Source organism: Gambusia affinis, linkage group LG13 (genome assembly GCF_019740435.1).
Source record: "Gambusia affinis linkage group LG13, SWU_Gaff_1.0, whole genome shotgun sequence".
Classification (NCBI taxonomy): Eukaryota; Metazoa; Chordata; class Actinopteri; order Cyprinodontiformes; family Poeciliidae; genus Gambusia; species Gambusia affinis.
The window spans coordinates 14535875-14554899 of NC_057880.1; the positions used below are offsets into that span (position 1 = coordinate 14535875).

Here is a 19025-nt window from a genome sequence, read left to right on the forward strand (position 1 = left end):
GATCGAGGTGAAGAGAGAGACTTAAGAGAACTGCAGATGATGTAGACTTTAATGATTGTACAAAGAGGTCAAAGATCAGTTTCTTTATTATGTCCAAACTTGTCAAATATTATAGAACAATAACTGTTGTCCTAATGGCATCAAAGTTCCATAGTCCCGTTGAGCAATTATTTCCTTAACATTTTCCCCTGTTGAATGAATGTACTGAAATTGAAGGGTGGACCCTTAGATTTATTTCTGGTGAAACTGGTTTGAGAACAATAAGCCGATTGTGGCAAATAAAACAGTTTCCTGTGTAAATTTTAGAATTAGATTTAATTGAATTTTTTAAGTTAAACATATCTTAGTGGAAACAGTGACCACCTAAAATGTGACCAAATTGAGCTAAGCGTCTCTTTATCTTGTCTTAGGAGTTTGTTCGTTCTAAATATCCACTTGAAACGGGCAGAAATGTGTAAAAGCTACTTTAAAGTTTGCAACAAACGCAATCATGAGTGGCATGTCAATCAGCCAATAGCGTGATTGGGCTCTGTCACCAATGAGCAATGAGTTCCTCGTCCCGCTGTCTGCACTGGATGTAGGTGTGCAGACTCCTCTACCAGTACGACTCCCCCCCTGCTGGGCTCTGTTTGGAAACGACAGAGGCGGGGACGGAGAGTCGCAACACAGGAACGAGGAGCCCCTAGGGAATGTGAAAGTCAAGGCCTTAAATCCCCACGATAAGACTTTACGTACTGCCGCGTTTCTCATGGAAACAGATGGATTTGTGAGGAAGCGTCGGATGACAGCGGAGACCGCAGGCGGTGATGCCGGGGTTGCAGGAGCCTCAGCTGGGGCAGAAGTTCGATGGCTCGGGGGCAGATTCTGGGGAGTTTCAGAAAGTATTGTTTGCAGCCTGACGCCGCGTATCGGGGGGGAATCGCAGCTGCAAAGTGTGGACGTTGTCTGCGCGGCTCAGGATGCACAAGTAGAGGACTCGGAACCTGACTATGAAGGTCTGCCACAGGGAGCATCTACTAGCACCCACATGTTGGCAGGCGCCGTAGCTGGGATAATGGAGCACTGCCTCATGTTCCCCATCGACTGTGTGAAGGTAGCACGGCTCAATGGCTAACAGACTGAACCACAACTTTTTATGAATGTGGAATGCTTTCACATCCCGGTTGCTGTTTGTTTTCTTTGGGTGTTCTCTGTTTAGCCTCCATGTTTGTTAGCTTAGCTCATTAGCTCTTTTGCTAACACGCTGCAGAGCCGTGACGAAGGTCAGCTGGCTTGGTTGTATTTCCCAGCATTGACTAACTTGTTAGAATGGTATTATATTGGTAATTAACCGACGTTTGCTTCTGTGGTTTTACACAAACACTGACTTCGGCAAATTGCGTCTGTTTGATTACATCTCTTTAACTTAAAGCTTATCTGCTGTCAGAACTTCAGAGGAGAATGTTACAGAACTGCTTATACGTCACGAGCAAGCTACGGCATTCTGGACGGCCAAAGCAGACCACTATGCAAAACACATTACTGAAGAAGTCACGTGCAGTACAAAGGGTATATCGTATTGTAGCAACAAACTTACCAAAACACAAGGTTACAGTGCTCAACAGAACAGAAAATGAATAAAAAACATTCTAAAGATGAGGTGGTGATGTATGGTTCTTCTAAACCACGAAGGATCGTAGATCATAGATGATGACTGCAGCTTTATTGTCATTGCATGTTATTTATCAGTTTGACACATTCAAAAGCAGTGGGGCCTATGTACGTTTTTCTGTTCAGCTTGTATATTCTGATTACCTTCACTTTTGGTTTAAGCCAGTTGGTCCTCAAAAATCCCACTTGAACAACTAAATCAGAAATTATTGAGGGAGAATTCATTTTTTTCCTCTGTCATGTGTACTGTTCCTCAAGGTTTCCCTCAGTACTACTGGGGCTGTTTCTGTCCAGGCTAAATACGCGTAGCTGTATGAATTGTGTGCACAGACAGCACAACAGATGTGGCAAAGAGCAGAAAAAACTGAATTATAGGTAATTTCTCCACTTGCTTAAAATACTCGCAGGTGTAAAAGAAGTGCGCGCAAATTATATACTCATTTCTGAAAATTTTACACGGTTGAGCCGAAATGAAGTTTGAGTAAATTCTGGCTCCTCTATGGTTTGCTCCTGCAGATGTGAAGTCCATGAAGCTAGCCTGTGTTAGGATGAGAAATGGTCCATGTTCATGGGGGGGAGAGGATTAAAGGAAGTAAGCTTATGTCCTCTTGTGACCCTAGAGCTTGTAACAGCACACTTCCTCCTATTCAGTCATTTATGTAGACAAACATGACCCCACCCAGTGTCACAAACCTCATTTCCCACATTTGTCCTCTTAATCACACTGAAGGCTATTAATCAAGCACTTGTATTGCTGTGTTTTTTTTTTTGCCATTTCTTTTAAAAAACATGGAGCAACCTGAATCACATGTCCATTTCCCTTTGCTTTAATATTACGTTGAGGTCGACAACAGTTCCATACGCAATCCTAATTATATTGTTAGAGAGAAATAAAATTTTTAAAATGGCAACATTCTTTTTCTTGCAGACAAGAATGCAGAGTCTCCAGCCTGACCCCGCAGCACGCTACAAGAATGTGATGGACGCTCTTCGCCGGATTGTTGCCACTGAGGGAGTCTGGCGACCACTAAGAGGCCTGAATGCAACGGCCATTGGCGCTGGGCCAGCTCATGCTCTGTATTTTGCCAGCTATGAGAAACTCAAAAAGACTCTAAGTGATACCATTCATCCAGGCGCTAACAGTCATTTGGCTAATGGTACCACAAAATTAACCCTATTTGTACATTCCTTTTGTTTTGAGTCTGACACTCCAACAAGATGCTCCAACTCAAACCCTAAAGCTAAACATGCATCTTTTAAGCTCTGGGTAGCTTTAGGCTACTAGTGAGTTAAAACGTTTGCGTTTTTATAGAAATACTGGTTTTCTGTGTAGAGATATCAGCTCCTTTCAGCTTTTGTCATAGTTTGACCTGCTATGTTTGAAATCATCTGAAAGAGATTCCAAAGATAAATTTTGGAAATCGTCCTCCAGATTTCCAATTTGCTGTTATTCTCTGTCACTCTTGTTTTTTTTGTTTTTTTTTCTTAATTTTCTAGTTTATTGGGTAGCTGGGTACTGTGCCTCTTTCCCTGCTCTTTCAAGTGTTTGAGTTACTGTCCACCAGGGGTCTCTCTTTGCTCAGGTTTGCTTCTGCTGAAGGAGGTTTCCAATGTTTATAGTCACAAAGTGCATACCAATTCTGCTGGGTTAACATAATTTCTTGAGCGTAGCATAAAACGTTGAACTGTAGGAGTAGATGCTCAGACATGACCAGACAAGTTCTGTTGCAAGTGAAAAATTTCCTTATGGCTGTATTTGTTTTTTTTTTTCCCATTTCCATGTGTGATGACTGCAGAAGTGTGTCTGTGTGTGTGTGTGTTTCAGGAGCAGCTGGTTGTGTTGCCACATTGCTTCACGATGCAGTCATGAACCCAGCAGAAGGTAAGGGCAAACTTTGTACTGTGTTTGTTTTTTTGTTTTTTTTTCCCTTCTCAAAACAGCAGTTTTGAGTTTCAGAAGACACTTGCAGGTGCCAGGCCTCTGTGAATTTTTCTCCATGTCCGCCTCAAACCGGTTGTCTCACCCACTTTCTATTACAGCTGTCCCTGATCCACCTGCCCAAACATGTCAGAGGAAGGGCACTTGTCTCAGTCCCCTGTGCAGCTGTTGGGTGGGCTGCAGCTGTCTGAGCAAACTCAGCAAGAATAACATACATTTTGTTTTGTTTTTTTTCCTCGCAAAATTAACAGCTTGAATGTTTAATATATTGTCCCTTTGCAAGCCCCGATTTCAGAGCATTTTTAATCTGAGCTCTGACTCACTCACTCTACCTCGTTGAGAATGCTTTGATCTAAACTATTTTCTTGTAGTTGTGGCTGTGTGGAAGGTGCCAATAAGCCAAATTTGGTCCTATCTTACTAGAGAATCTTCCTTCATGTATTTACTGTGTCCTTTAGATCATTTGTGACTAACAAGAAGAAACCTTTCTTTCTTTTTTTTTTTTTTTTTTACAAGCCATTCCACAAATCAGGTCAGATTTGTGGCGTGTATGACTAATAGTTGTTCTTTAGTCAGATATTCCCACCTGAGGTGTGGATCTGTGCAGCTCCTCCAGTGTTGCCATGGGCGTTTTAGCTACTCCTCTGATCAATTCTATGCCAGGCTAACTTCAAATTTTTAATTTTGAATATTTTTTGTCTAAAATATTTTAAAAGTAACATACCATCCTTTCCTCTTCACTCTTTTGTATTGCTGATTATGTTATACTGTTACTAATGGTGCTTTATTTTGGTCTGTCACATGAAATCTCAATCAATGATACACTCGATGCTCATGTTTTTATTGAAAAACAGCTTTCCTTCACATCTCATATCGACTATTTGTTTCTTGTCTGGTTCTCCTCGGTGTTGCCAACGCTGGACTTGCTCGGCTCCCTTCTCCCATCTCCACCCCACCTGCTCCCAGTTGTGAAGCAGCGCATGCAGATGTTTAAGTCGCCCTACCGGGGCGTGTTGGACTGTGTCGGCGCCATGTGGCAAAGAGAGGGTCCTGCTGCCTTTTACCGCAGCTACACCACCCAGCTCACCATGAACGTGCCCTTCCAGGTGCTCCACTTCATGACCTATGAGTACCTCCAGGAGCTGCTCAACCCTCACAGACTATACAACCCCTCGTCCCACGTGGTGTCCGGGGCTCTGGCCGGGGCGATCGCAGCGGCAGCCACCACGCCTCTGGACGTCTGCAAAACCCTGCTCAACACCCAGGAGTCTCACACCCTCGGCTCCGCCGGCCAAAGCCAGGGAGCCAACAGACACGTCTCAGGTCTGGTCCACGCCTTCAGGACGGTTTACAGGCTGGGCGGCCTGCAGGGCTTCTTCAAGGGAGTGCAAGCGAGGGTCATCTACCAGATGCCCTCCACAGCCATCAGCTGGTCTGTTTATGAGTTCTTCAAATATGGACTTACTAAGCACCAGCACAACAATATGAGAATCCAACATATCAAGGCTGAGGTGTAGATTTCCTATGGGTTTAATCGCCTCTCTTATACATCAGGCCTCGCTGTGGCCTCATACGCACATACAACCAGATGAAATACGCCTCAGTCATCCAGATCTCCTCAGACAGAGCAGATAAGAAAGACACCTTCTGAACCATTTTTAGTAATTTTGCATCTGTTCACCATTTCAGCCATAGGATACAACTTTTACACAGTATTTTCAAGTGTCGTTAATTTTAAGTAATCTCTTAATTGAAGCAGAAGACACGAAGAAGAGTTTGGCAGTCAGCAGTGGGCAGTCATAACCATCTGTCAAGGGTTTACTTTATGAAACTTTGTTTTTGCATCAGAGTTTTAATATAACCAGATAAAGCTTTTCAGATAACATAAGTCTACATTACATGTTTGGAGTTTAATGTAAAAATAGAAGAACTGGTTAAAATTGTTATGTTACATAAACATAGATTTATATGTCCCTTAGCTGTTTACAGATGCTTTTCAGGGGGCTTTTTCAACACAATCTGTCAAATTGTTAATTTGCAAAGAAGATTGATTATAAAAAAAATATTGAATAATACCCGAAGAAGCTACAGTTTTAATGATATGGGTCAAAATATTTAACTTCTTGATCATAAAATAAATCTCAATTTATTATTTATGTCAGTAAATAAAATAGACCCAGTGCAGAACTTTGCAGACAAATACCCTAAAAAATACCTTATTTATTTATAATTATTTTGTTCAGAGGTTTCTTCAATCACATGTATTTTGGACTTTTTCCCTGCTGTTGAAATGTGTAATAACTGGTCTGTTTTCAGCTTTTTTGAACCACTGAGGTTTAATGTTTGTGCGCATCATCAGCAGGAGTTTTGTTCTTACTGCAACCAAAAGAGGAGCTGAATTCATAACATTTCACACACCCAACCTGAAGCTGTCATTCTTACTTGCTGATGTCTGTTTCCAACACTGAATTGCACTTGTTCAATAAAACTTCAGCGGAGGGGCTCTGCTCACTGTTCGTAAAAGAGAAAAGTTCTCCTTTTATGTGTTTAAACACGAGACTTCTACACTCCTGTAGAAGGTGACTTTTAGTGGCTAGATTTACCGTGCAGTTGAAGGTTGGGGCTGGACTAAAGCACTGTTTAGTCACAGGTGAGTTTACCAAATTCCACCATTTTACCATCAACATGCATAATTAGATATTTTCTATTTTAACCCTAGTATTATAACGCCATCGTCTTGTGGAACCTTTAAACGATCCCCATACACTCACCCTTGGAGAGGACACAGGCGAGTAGTCACATTTTAAGCTGCAGTAGGTAACTTTAATAAAAGAAAATGTGTTTATGTTGAATCTAAGACTACATCTTGACAGTGAGATAATCTGCGAAAACGAAGTCCTTTGGCTCTGGTTCTAGTTGTTTTTGCAGTGTTTTTCTGCAGGTGGCAGTAGGAACACAGGGAGGACGTATAGAAGCTATATTTGTTTTCTGCAGATTCTGTTTCGTATTGTTACGTCAGGACATAGTGACAGTTTGATTTTTTTTTTAATATGTCCAAAAAACGTTTTGCAACATTAACAAGCAGCTTCTTTACACTCAGTGCTCTATTTGTCTTTTTTAGATAAACATTTGTCACATTAACACATTAACTTGGATCTATTCCTGGAAAGGACGTGTTTAAAACTTGTAGAATTTAGTGTCTCCAATCCTCTTGAAATCACATTTGCTCTTCCAGCAGCTCTTGAATTTGAGTGTGCAGCTATTTTTTCATCCATTTCGAGGCAGGTATAGTTGTTTAGTCTTGAGCACAGGTGCAGATTTCAACTTTGACCCCTTAGACTTTCAGAAACGACTTGTGACCTAATGGGTGCACAGCCTGCATCCAAACAAGTGCAAAAGTAACACTTGGGAATTCGTCAAATGACGCATGACAAAGTACATTTTGATAGAAGATGAGTTGGAAAGCGTATTTAAGAGATGACATGGCATCTTACAGTCAATACAAGCATTACAGCTCATTCTTTTCAATAATTTTGAGTAAGAGGGCTGTTTTTTCATTTATTTATTAATTGATTTGAAAAAATATTTTTACATATAGATACCTGGTAGGCTAGAGTCTTAGATATTTTCTAAATTGACATTTGAAATAGGAAACCAATCTGTCAAAATGAGATGTTATTTATAAATTGCATTAAAGCAATTACAAATCTGTTCCATAACCAGGTTGTTCAATCTGTCTACATCTTTTAAGGCTTAGTAGCAAAAATCCTATTTATAGTCCTTAAATGTATTTCATGTTACAGGCACCAACTACTAAAAGGTTTCCATGGATTCTTTAGTATTCAGTTCTAAGTCTGATATTCTTTATGAGATCCACTGCAATCATTAACCCTCAGAAGTCACCTAGTTAATAAATAGTCTCCACCAATAATTAGTCCACTTTTGATAAGTAAATTTCGGACATACTCTCTTGCTCTCCTATATTTTCATTCAGCATATGAAAGTGAAAGTGATAATTGTAGCTGAACTACAACAAGAGATGTTTAGTCTAATTTAACTTCAGACATAGAAAAAAAAAGAAACATCCAGCAGGACAAAAACCCTTAACTTATATCTACGGCTACAAAAGGGTGGTATGGATCAAAGCACAATCATGTGTAAAATTAGCTCATCCGAAGTCCAGACCCCAGTTCATTTGAGATGAGCCCTGAAAATGATTGCGGACAGAAGCTCTCCATCCAATTTGACTGAGCCTGAGCTCATGAGACTTGAATATAACTGCACAACTCGCTTCTTGGAATTTTATTTTTCAAATAGTCAGAAAACAAATCGTTTTTCTTCCATTTCATAACTATGCACTGCTTGTGTTCACAAAACAGGGAGGGTTGTGGTTGTAACATAACTACATGTGGAAAAGCACAATGATGAAAAAGGAAATAGGAAAGTCTTAATGATGACAAACAGCTACAACATGCTGTAGCTTAATGCTTTGGTATCAAATGAAGAAAAATAATTACAATAACATCTTATAAATGTTTCTCTTTTCCAGAGATATTAATGAATTAACTTTCATTGAACTGTGATATTGAATATTCAACTTTTGTCTAACATAATAATGCGAGTAAATGCAAATTTACGATTCTTTTCTGACATGCTCACATAATTGCTCCGTTGAAAACAAATCTGAATGAAACCTAAATCCGTTAGCAAGCGCTCACTATGTAAACTTGTGAGCTTCAGAGTAGCAGACTTAATGCTCTTACAGATTATAGTGAGGAGTGACAACTCCTCCTTACCAGTCTTTCCATACACACCGACTCACAGCCATGTTTGTCTGGGAAAAACACCTGTTTAAACAGTGAAAGCCTGGTCTGAGTCTCTGTCTGCATGCATGTACAGTATCTACTTGTATTTATGGTTCCTAATAGACTTAAGAGGAGGGTATTTGTAATTCTCTTCTCCATGAATACACCTATTGACTGACGGCCAATAAAGAGGAGAAATGTGGCTCTAAAAAACATTCAAAGTAAGTTTTTGTCTACTAAAACCGTTTCTAGTTGCTCTGTGTTATAATCTGTCAGGGTCAAACTGATCACATTTCAGCAGTGTAAGAGAAACACTAGGTGCGCCTCAGGAGTCCAAAGAGTAAGAAAAAAAATAAGAAGTAAAACAAACAAATAAATGTGCACACATGTAACCCTGATCAAACAGAATCCTCCGTTATATTTAATGTACGCTAAAGTTTAAGTGAGACGACTTAAATTAATAACAGACAGAGTTTTCATCCATTTATAAAGTTCACTTAAAGTCAACTTAATTCAACTTGCATCTGGCTAATTTACACACACCATGATTGGTGTGAATAAACTGAGAGTGAAGAATTTCTTCCTGCGTCTGACTTCTATTGTGTTAAAAAAAAAAAAGAATTTCATCAGAAGAATTACACAGGATGCAAAGTCATAGTGTGCTGAACTGAATTCACTATTTTCTTCAGTTCAGCAGTGCCTTAACCAGTTTTCTTCTTCTTCAAAATAAAGGAAACACAGGCACACTCTCCCTTGTGTATTAGCGTAAGCCATTGTTTTGGAAACTCAAGCCTGCGGTTAAAAACTCTTAGAGAAGCACCTGGGTGTTCACACACACAAACGCACTAAGACCTAACACATGGGATCAAAATATCTCTCAGTCGCTCACTTTCTCTCCTCCTCTGCAAATTAATTGGAGTGTCAAGGTTTATCTTCTCAGATCTTGCTTAGTATATTTTAAGCCAGATCCTGACTAGTCCTCTCAGAATGAGTTACAGCGTGACACAGGATTGTGCCAGAAAATGTTCACTATATTTCATAAAGCCGTTGGTTAAAGAATGAGGTGTGAATTCCAACTTCTGATCTTACTCAACAGGAAACTCTCACACATACCGACTGTGATCTCCCACTCTTTCGGGGTGCTACTGGATGAAGGAGCTGTTGCTGTAACTCCTTTTGCAGCTGTGGAGTAAAGACGACTTGAAGAGGAGAAAAAAACAAAAAAAACCCTGATGCTTTTATGACCATTTCATTGGACATGAATGCTTTCACTTTTGCTTAAAATCAAATTATGTGGAGTGTTACAAATTGCTTTTCGACAAGAATCTTTATATTCAGTACTGTGAACTGAATATTTAACATTTGATGCTCATTTTATTAAATTTATACTAAGAAACAACTCTTCCAAATTGCTCTTTTCTAGGTCAAAGTGTGACAAATTTGTACTATGAAAATAATACTTTTTACCGCACTGGTTTGGTTTAATTAACCATTTCTTTGCTTTGATGTCATACTCATTTTGAAAAACTTCACATTTCATTAACAGAAAAGCTCTCTTTGCTCGCCTGAGTACTTTCGCATTACCGTCCATAATTTCCTTTCTTGCATTGCTCAAGGAAATTTCTCTGACAAAATTAGCACAGCTGCTTTAAAAAGAAAAGGCCCTCCTTACTCAGTCTGTCAGTTCAGATGATTGGCCATGTCTCTATAGGGTCCTCTGGCAAACCTCAGAAGCCTTCACAGATCAGCTGCATTTATAGTCATATAAAGTTGCACCCAGGTGCACTGTATTTATTAAAACAGTGACTTTACATTTTGCATTTTTCCTTATGAAAAAAATCAAGTTTTCTTTTCTTCCCACATAGCAGTTATATGCTGTGTTGTGTTTGTCTGTAACCTTGAGTTGCCAACTGCTTACATAATCTTCTAATAGTTTGTGGCTTTAAGATTAGAGGATGTGAAAAAGTTAAAGTGGTATTAATAATTTTGCCTGATACAGTGTACAAAGACAGAAAGCAAAAAACTTTAACTCCTTTACATTTTTCTTTCAAAGCAACTCACCTTAGCTGTCATGTCAGCTCAAGGTGTGGTACATCCTAGTCAGGTATGTTGGTCACAAGCAGGGCCGACACAGAAACACCCAGACCATTATCATCCGTCTTTGCTCACAATCTAACAGTCAGTGTAAGTTCCTAACTACAGGAGAAAAGTCAACCAAGGTTCAAATAGGTAACCCTCTTTGGTGACATGTTGGATCTCTTTGTAACTGCAAGGCAGACTAGCCTTTGTGATTTAATCTTTTTCTACATTATTAATCTTGAAGTTAAGTTCAAGTTTTTAAAAAAAAAATAAAATTTTGACAATACTTGTTCATTAGAATTGACATCTAAATACATGAGATTATAGCCAGGTGGTTAATTTCCATTTCTAGTCACCGAGATCTTTACATTGTAAAGTTAAAAGAAGCAAGCAGCATTAAGGGACATAGCCAAGAGGTCTTTGTGCAGCACAATGTTATTATCTGTCATGACAGGACAAGAAGATTTGTTCAAATTTTATCTAGTAAGATGAGTAGAAATAGTTTAAGAAACTATGTCATTGCCCTGTGCACACCTTAGACACTTATTATGTCCTTATAAAAAAGTTTTGGATATACCATTTTCCTTTTTGAGAAGCTTGGACGCGTTTTTTCTTTTTTTTCCCTACAGTGAATGTTGTGGCTTGAATCTCTCCCGCACTTGTACCATGAAGAATTAAGTTGTGGGGGAGATGCAGCTTCTGTCATCACTTGAGAAAACATGCTGAAGGAGGATTCTTCCCACAAACTCCAAAGATACAAAATGATCGCTGAGACACGATGAATTGTAACCCTATAGACATACTCGCTCATACAGCCATTGGTTTGTGGGAATAAAAAACAGTGAGTAAAGAGATAACAGCATTTTCAGGCAAGGTTAAGACACAAAACAACGTAAAGATGTTTAGCTGGCTTTCAATTTCTTGTTACTTGACAACAGGATTCTTCACAGATCCTTCACAATAAAAGAAGATCACGCAAGGCTTGCTTTGAATGGAAAACCCTTTATGCATTTCATTGTTTATAGGAAAACACCATTACCAATGACGCAGAATAGACAAAGGACTTACACAAAAGGTATTGATTCATTCATGAGGGTTTCCAAAGTGATGATGATGATGATAATGATGATAATGGAGAAAATAGTCAAAAAGAAAAACTCAGAAAGTGGCTGGATGAACATTAGAGTTGAAATGTCTTTGTCGCCTGAGGAGCTTTCTACAGTTGGAAATTTACCCCATCATGATCAAAGCTAAAGATCCAAACATGTACACAAAAAAGTCAAACACCCTGAGGCTCCTGGGAGTGAGGCTCTAGCAGAACTGCAGCATTGTTGCAGTTGGCTGCAGGTGTCGAGAACTTTCTCTGCTCAGTCCCGACTGTTGTGACAATTTCCTTTCAAAGCTAGGAAAGGTCCGAAAATCGTCTTGCAAACTTCCCTTATCGCACAGACTGAAAAACAGAAAATAGGTCTCCAGCTTTCAAATAAATAGGTAATTTGTCACATGCAATCCAATCGTGTTTGTCAAACTTAATTTATTTACTTCTGTTTTTAACAAATGAACTCAGATTTTCAAGTTGGATCGCCTGTTTTCTTTGCTTCAATGCACTAAATGTTTTGAATGCCCACGGCCAGAAACCGAAAGACCTTAAGATGTCTGTCAACTGGGGAAAAAGCAGTGTGATAAAGATTCCTTGCATTTGCAAGTGTGTGTGTTCCCCTTTGTGTGTGTCAAGGCAACACAGGTGCAGTCAGGGACACTGAGGAAGAAACGGGCCTGCTGTCCTTTGAACTTGATCTTGAAAAGAAAGCGGTCTTCGCTTCCTGTCAAATACCCTCAGCAACTCATGCCTTCCAGCTCAAGACAGCGCTAACTGGTTTAAACAAAAAAAGAGCCTTAAACCACTTATTAAGTCAACAAAAGCACCCAGCTTGATTGTACACACTGATCTGAAATAACCTGATGGTGACAGATCCATTTATCAACGGAGCTGTTATTTCTATTGATGTTCATATACGTTTCAACTCCTGGTTACAACAACAAAAAAAGATGTGGCAGAGATTGGACTTTGCAAAAAGATATTTCTTTCAGAAAGCTTCAGAAAAAAAATACACACTTTGCATTGTTGTCAAGTGAAACAATGTATCTGGATTTGAATATGCACCAGTCTCCAGACTAGAAAAGACACTTTGCTGGTTCAAGGTTAGGACGCTTTGGAACTCTGATAGTGACCCTGAAGTTATGAGTTGTTTAAACTGTTCATGGGTTAATTATGAGATACAGAAGTATGAGGAAAATGTGTTAAGGTAAGAGTTTTTTTAAGATGTTATCCAACCAACCAGTAGGAGACTGAATAATAATAATAATAATAATAATAATAATAATAATAATAATAATAATAATAATAATAATAATAATAATAATAATAATAATAATAATAATAATAATAATAATAATAATAATAATAATATCATCAAAATTACTGCTGTTTCACATTGCAACGATGGGTATCGTGCAGTGGATGTGTAGGAGTCAGAGGGAAGTTTGAGAGGCCGTAAGTGGGGACTGAGTAGATCCATTATCAGCAAGCTGATAAAAGATGTCTGCGTGTGTGTGTGTCAGAATGGCTCAGTGCTTTCCCTGCCTCTGCTTATCACCACTAATTAAAACATGTGGATTCCCCTGGCCTGCTTTGGAGGAGTGTGTGTGTCTGTCTCAGCATGTGTGTGGGAGATGTGATGTGAGAGTGGTGAGGAGTCAAGGAAGGAAGTGTTGCAACTTGAAAAACTGCCTGTCTCCTTCAATAGACAGAGGATCATGGGGAAAATTCAACCTCTTTAACAGATTAATATGCTGTTTTTACTCCTAGTTGTGCACACACACACAGACACCATTTTGATATATCTGACTAGCTGTAAGTTCAAACGGATGTTTATGGAATGGGTTATTTCGTGAATGCACAAGCTAATAAGCTGAGATCTGGGATTGGTACAGAGAAAGTAGGACGTGGAAACTTACGGCACAATGACATGACTGGATGTGGTTGCTGCTCAAGGTGCCAAGACAGAGCATTGCAAGTCAAATGTTTGTTAATGTTATAGTGCAAAGTAGAGGCATAAAGTAGATGATAAGTATCTTAATGAAAATGATGAACAAAAAAACTTACAAAATATACAGGGAGACAGGACAGAACACAAACCATAACTCCAAGGGAAATAGGAGTAACGACATTAAACAGGAGGAACCAGCAAGGAGTAACTGAGAAAGAGTTGTATATATACTGGGGAGGTTGATTACTGAACGAGGAACAGATGGATGATTAGAGTTGTAGGTGTGAAGGAAGAGAGAGCGAGACAGTGGTGATGGAGGGCACAGAGGAGACTAGGAAATAAATCTAAAACAATAAATAATAACTAGACCTAAGAAACATAATTAAACTAGAGTAACAAAGAATAACTACACAAGAAATGAATATAATAAACTGTAGAATCACTAAAAAAGAACTAAATCAAACTAAAACAGAAACACAGCTGATCTAATCCAGGAAAAAGCACAAAGGAGCACAGAAAGTAACAAAACCCAAAACCAACCCAAAGAACCCAACATCCCGACAGTGACATGAACCTGGACAGGCTGTTCAGGGCAAAAACTAAACGCTCCAATGGGGCAAAATGTACAACAATTCTACAAAAAAGAATGGGTCAAAATCTCTTACCAGCAATTTAAAGACTCAGTAGTATTAAGAGATAAGTTTTTCTTTTCTTATTTTACATATTATACTGAACAATAATTGTTTTGGTTATAGACTTTTTCATGTGATATCCCCGCATGCAACTGTTGGAAGTCACAGTTTTGTAGATTTCTAACAGAGAACAGAAACATTTATGTGGTATTAGAATTGCAGTGTTTTGCAAAAACATAAAAATATTCACGCATCTTGAAACATTTCCACATGTTGTTCAATTACAACCAAATCATTTTTTTTCTACAATATGCTAACATGAAATAGAGCACAGCTGTGAAATAGAGAGAAATGGATGCAGGATTTTCAAAATCTGTGGCAGAAAAGTAGCTGTACTTTACCTGAGACAAATCATCCCCAACGTGAAACATGGTGGTGGAAAAATATTTGGAAGCATAGTTGAAAACGGATTTTCATTGACAGTGTTGGTCCAATCGGACTGGCATTGAGCTATTTGTCAATAAAGAATGTCTCTAAATATGCAAAGCTGGAGACGTACTTCAAAAACTGCAACTGCGGCAAAAATTTGAATTATTAACACAAATACACGCTATTTTTCTAATTTTTATTTGTAATTATTTCCATTAAAAAATTTCATTCCATTTCACAATTATATACTATTATATGGTTGTTGATCACATAAAAACAATAAACACTAACATTTATGTTTACAATGTAATAAAATGTAAAACAAAAAGTGGGTGTGAACATTTTTGGAAAATGAAGAAACAAAAAAGATAGTTGATGTACACTTTCATCAAAAAAATAAAGTTCAGTAGAGGAACATTTGACAGCAACCAGGACCCCATTTCCTCCTAGTTTTGTTCTCTACTTCCTCCATGAACCCATCCCATGCATTTTGCATTTTGAGGCCTCGGGTTCATCCACATTACTTGTGCTGTTTTTTTTATTTGTTGAGGGCTGGCTCATCTCTTTGGCTTTCCGATTCTGACAGTGTCCATGCGTTCTCCCCCTGCTCTTACAAACAGAGACAAGACCACTGCAGTTATTTACCCACTTAGTTCAGAAGCATCTTAACTACAGCTCTGCTTGAAAATGTAAACGGCAGAATTCTTAAACAGATGTCATAGTCACCAGCTAGATCTCAGCATCATATTTTATTTTCCTGGTACGAAGGTATTCTAATTAATAATAAATTTTTTCATGGCAGCTCTGTTACAAGACAGCTTTATCACTGACATGTCAAACAGAACAATATGCCCTGATTACTTGAAATCCTACCAAATTGTGCAGAAAGGAGGGATGTTTGATTCCTTTGGAAACCAGGAGAGCTTGTAAGTGCTGATGTGGCTGCTATGTGATGGATGTGTCTCCCTCAGGGGGAGTCGATGTCTTTTAGCTTAACTGTAAATGTTTACATTCCTGCATTCACTGATGCTATCTGCTAATAGTTTCTAGGACTAGCCTGGAGAGTTGTCTGGGTGGGATTATTTGTAATGTGTGCGTGTGTGTGCATGTATGCGAGGATGCAGCTCCGTCTTTAAATAGAGGCATCAACCGTGACCCCTCTCTGTCCTGAGACTTGACCTGCGTCCGCAGTGGGTCGGCACGGAAACAGCAGAAACACACACTGCTGCACCACATACACCCATAAAATATCCAGGTTAAAGTTCTGATTAATAATCAGTCATAGTTTTGGTCTTTTTGTGACAGACTTGACACTCCCACTGTGTCGCGTGAGCTCTAAATCTATTCATTTAGGTCGGTGGCCTCGGCCGGGCCATTGCGTGGGGAAGCTGCACTTAAACCAACCAGTGTCTCGAAGACATTATTCCTGCAACAATAAGAACATCAGAAATGAGTCACTGCTGCTGCCCAGGTGACATGCGAGGATACTCAGTCAATAGATGTGTATCTTGAAAGAACAGCCAAGCGTGGATTAGGTGGAGACCTCCATTCCTGCTTTGCAGAGCAGAGAGGCTGCCCCACCCCACAGACCTTTATCTCAACTGAGAAATCTTCAGAAACACAAAGACAGCAGGATATTACTTGTCTCTGCTGGCTTCCATATTCATTGTTCAAATCCACCTTTTAATACTTGTGTTATGTAAGTTGCTCAACCTGGTGTTAGGAATTTAATGGCGCAGACAAACATCTTGTCCTCTGCTTCATGAGTATGCTAAAAAAAAATAATTAACACCTCAGAAAAGACACATGAGCAAGACACATTTATGAACAAAAGTAAGATGGTTTTTTTGTTGTTTTTTGTAGGATTCCTTGTGAAGTACATTCCTGTGGAGAGGCAGTTGGTGTTTACATGGGGGTGACCTTTGATAGAGGTGGTGAAATTTAACCAGTCTAACTGGACTTGAAGTTATACAACTACTCTGCTTTATAAGCAGCAGATTAGATAAGTGAAGCTCAATAGGTATGATTATGCAGACAAAGGTGGGGATCACCCTGGCGATTCATCAGAGATGCCTGAATTGAGATTAGACCTACAGCTCAGTGATTCAACTCTGTGACATACGAACAAACACCAAAAGGATTCATGACCAGTTATTAAATTAACTCTTGCTCTTTATCCATTTTTCTGCCTTGGTAATAAAGAATCAATTTCCCTCTGTCCTTATTTAACCCTCTCCCCTCATTATGACTTACTTTCCAGCACTGAAAGGAAGTAATTATTAAAGGTTGTTCAAGTGTTCTTCAGACTTTCAGCATGCAAATGTATTCACAATGTCTGTGCAATCTGATATTAACCAAGTGAGAGCTGTGTTTGTAAGCTGAAAGTGCATTTGAATAATGGCATTGGTACAGAGGACAAGCATATGTCATGCATGGAGAAAAAAGTACTGACTGTAATCTGTATTTTGACTCCAAAAATGGTGGATGTTCGTGTCAAAAAGCACCATTCTATAACAAAAAAAAACTACCAATGAAAAAAAATATATTGCATAATCAGGAAATTGTTTCTTTTACTTCTTACTGCAAAAGGGGTTGGGTCTTCTTGCTTTATAACTAAAGAAAAAGAGGTTAGAATGTGGTACGAGCTTTGAGATTGTTTGTGTTCATAGTATAGTACATGTTTTTATGTCCATAGTCATATTTTCTTGAGCCTAATGTTCTAGACTTTATTGTTTCAGCCAAACCGAAGTTAAAATAAACATAGACTGCACAGAGTCAGATGGGAGGAAAATTTGAATCTGCCTAGTCTTATCTAACTCTTTCAACGTCCAGATGCGTTGTTACCTGTATCATAACTGCACAAATGGTGTAGATGGAGCTCACAGGATTAGTAAAGTCAATACTAAACCAGAACAAGTATGCTTACTCATTTTACTTAATCAAAAGAATGAGCAAGCAAATGGCAAGCAAAGCAGAAGATGTAAAATGTGAAACAAATTAAAGTCCATGACCTACCATGCCCTGCTGCCTTTAAAAGCAGACTAATAACACTCTAAAAACAAACTCTGTTTGCATGCAAAGTGTTGCAAAATATCATGTTGGAATTAATTCTTCAATGACAGGTTGACAAACTGCATCCACACACGATCCATTTCTCTTTTGCATTACTGTAATAACTAAAACACTTACACAGCAACGCTTTTTATATCCACTATTGCAAAAACTGTTGAGGAATGTGTGCTTTGAATGGTTTGCTCATTTTTTACCCATCACACTTTTATGGATTTTTGTCATGTTTAACAAAATCTAATGCATTTCATTGTGATTTTATGACTAACGTAAATTAGTGCATAATTGTAAAGCGGAGAGATGTTACAGAATATTTCATTATCTTTTCAAGCCACAAACCCCAAGAAATTTGTGATGCATTTTTATTCAGCCTCTCTTCATTCTACAGTAATACCCTGTGATAAAATGCAGTATAAGTCACTGCCATCAGAAAGCCACATCCATAGCATTTAATCTCAAAGTAACAACATTTGTTCTGTGATAGCCTCAGATGTTTCTTAGAGAACATTATTGAACAAACAGCCTCATCTGTACCAAGGAGCACAGGAGGAGGCTAAATGTTAAAACTAAAACATAAAACAAAAATGTTCCAGTTATTAGAATTTAAAGATATTGGTTATCAATAGTGGAGTATCCTGCTTCCAGCAGTTTGATGGATTCCTCCCCCTCCTGGAGTTGCACATTGAAAGTTCTCCCGCCCAGTTGTGTAAAGGAGCAGTATTAAATAAATATTTGATTGCCATTTTGTATCACAATCAAGTGACTATGATACCTTCACTTGTTTTAAAATTGCTATATGTATCAAATATGACTTAAAAGAAATTTGCAACAGTTCTTAGACGCTTTTGGACAGAGTAGTTTGTATTAGAAGCTCAGCAGACTCACAGTTCCACCTGGTGTCTGCTAATTGCTGCTAACGCTAGTCTGGGGGAACTGAGTGAGGGAGATGCGGGGAAAGGGAGCTCACACTCTAATGGATGCCACAACAGAGTCAATGATTTCTCAAATATCCATGAAAGAATAAAAGCAACAATTGATATATATATTCTTAATGAAACATACATAGTGGCATGAACCCCCACCAGCCGCTTCTCCCACCCCTCCACTCTTACAACTAGGGAATCTGAATGGCAACAGCATCTAATACATAAATTTGTAAACAAATATGTTATTGCTTATTTTAAACATGTTTGCTTTACCGCATCTCTTTGAAATATTTCACAAAACAGGTTTTATGAAAATGTATTACTTTCGTTGAATTTTGCATCGTCACAGTTTGGACAATATTTGTTTATCTTAAGACATGACAATGAAAATAATCTAATGTGCAAATACGCTCCACATTTTACAGTTTTTCTCTTGCAAAACATCA

The 19025-nt window shown here is 38.6% G+C and overlaps 1 protein-coding gene across 1 annotated transcript; it reads left to right on the top strand.

Annotated features, from left to right (window-relative positions):
- Positions 1–523: 523 nt before the first annotated feature.
- slc25a28 (solute carrier family 25 member 28) lies at positions 524–7671 on the top strand. Its single transcript, XM_044136180.1, has 4 exons — positions 524–1093; positions 2579–2807; positions 3476–3532; positions 4556–7671. Exons 1-4 carry the CDS (start codon positions 539–541, stop codon positions 5104–5106), a joined length of 1392 nt encoding a protein of 463 aa, XP_043992115.1. The 5' UTR covers positions 524–538; the 3' UTR covers positions 5107–7671.
- The last annotated feature ends 11354 nt before the right edge of the window (positions 7672–19025 follow it).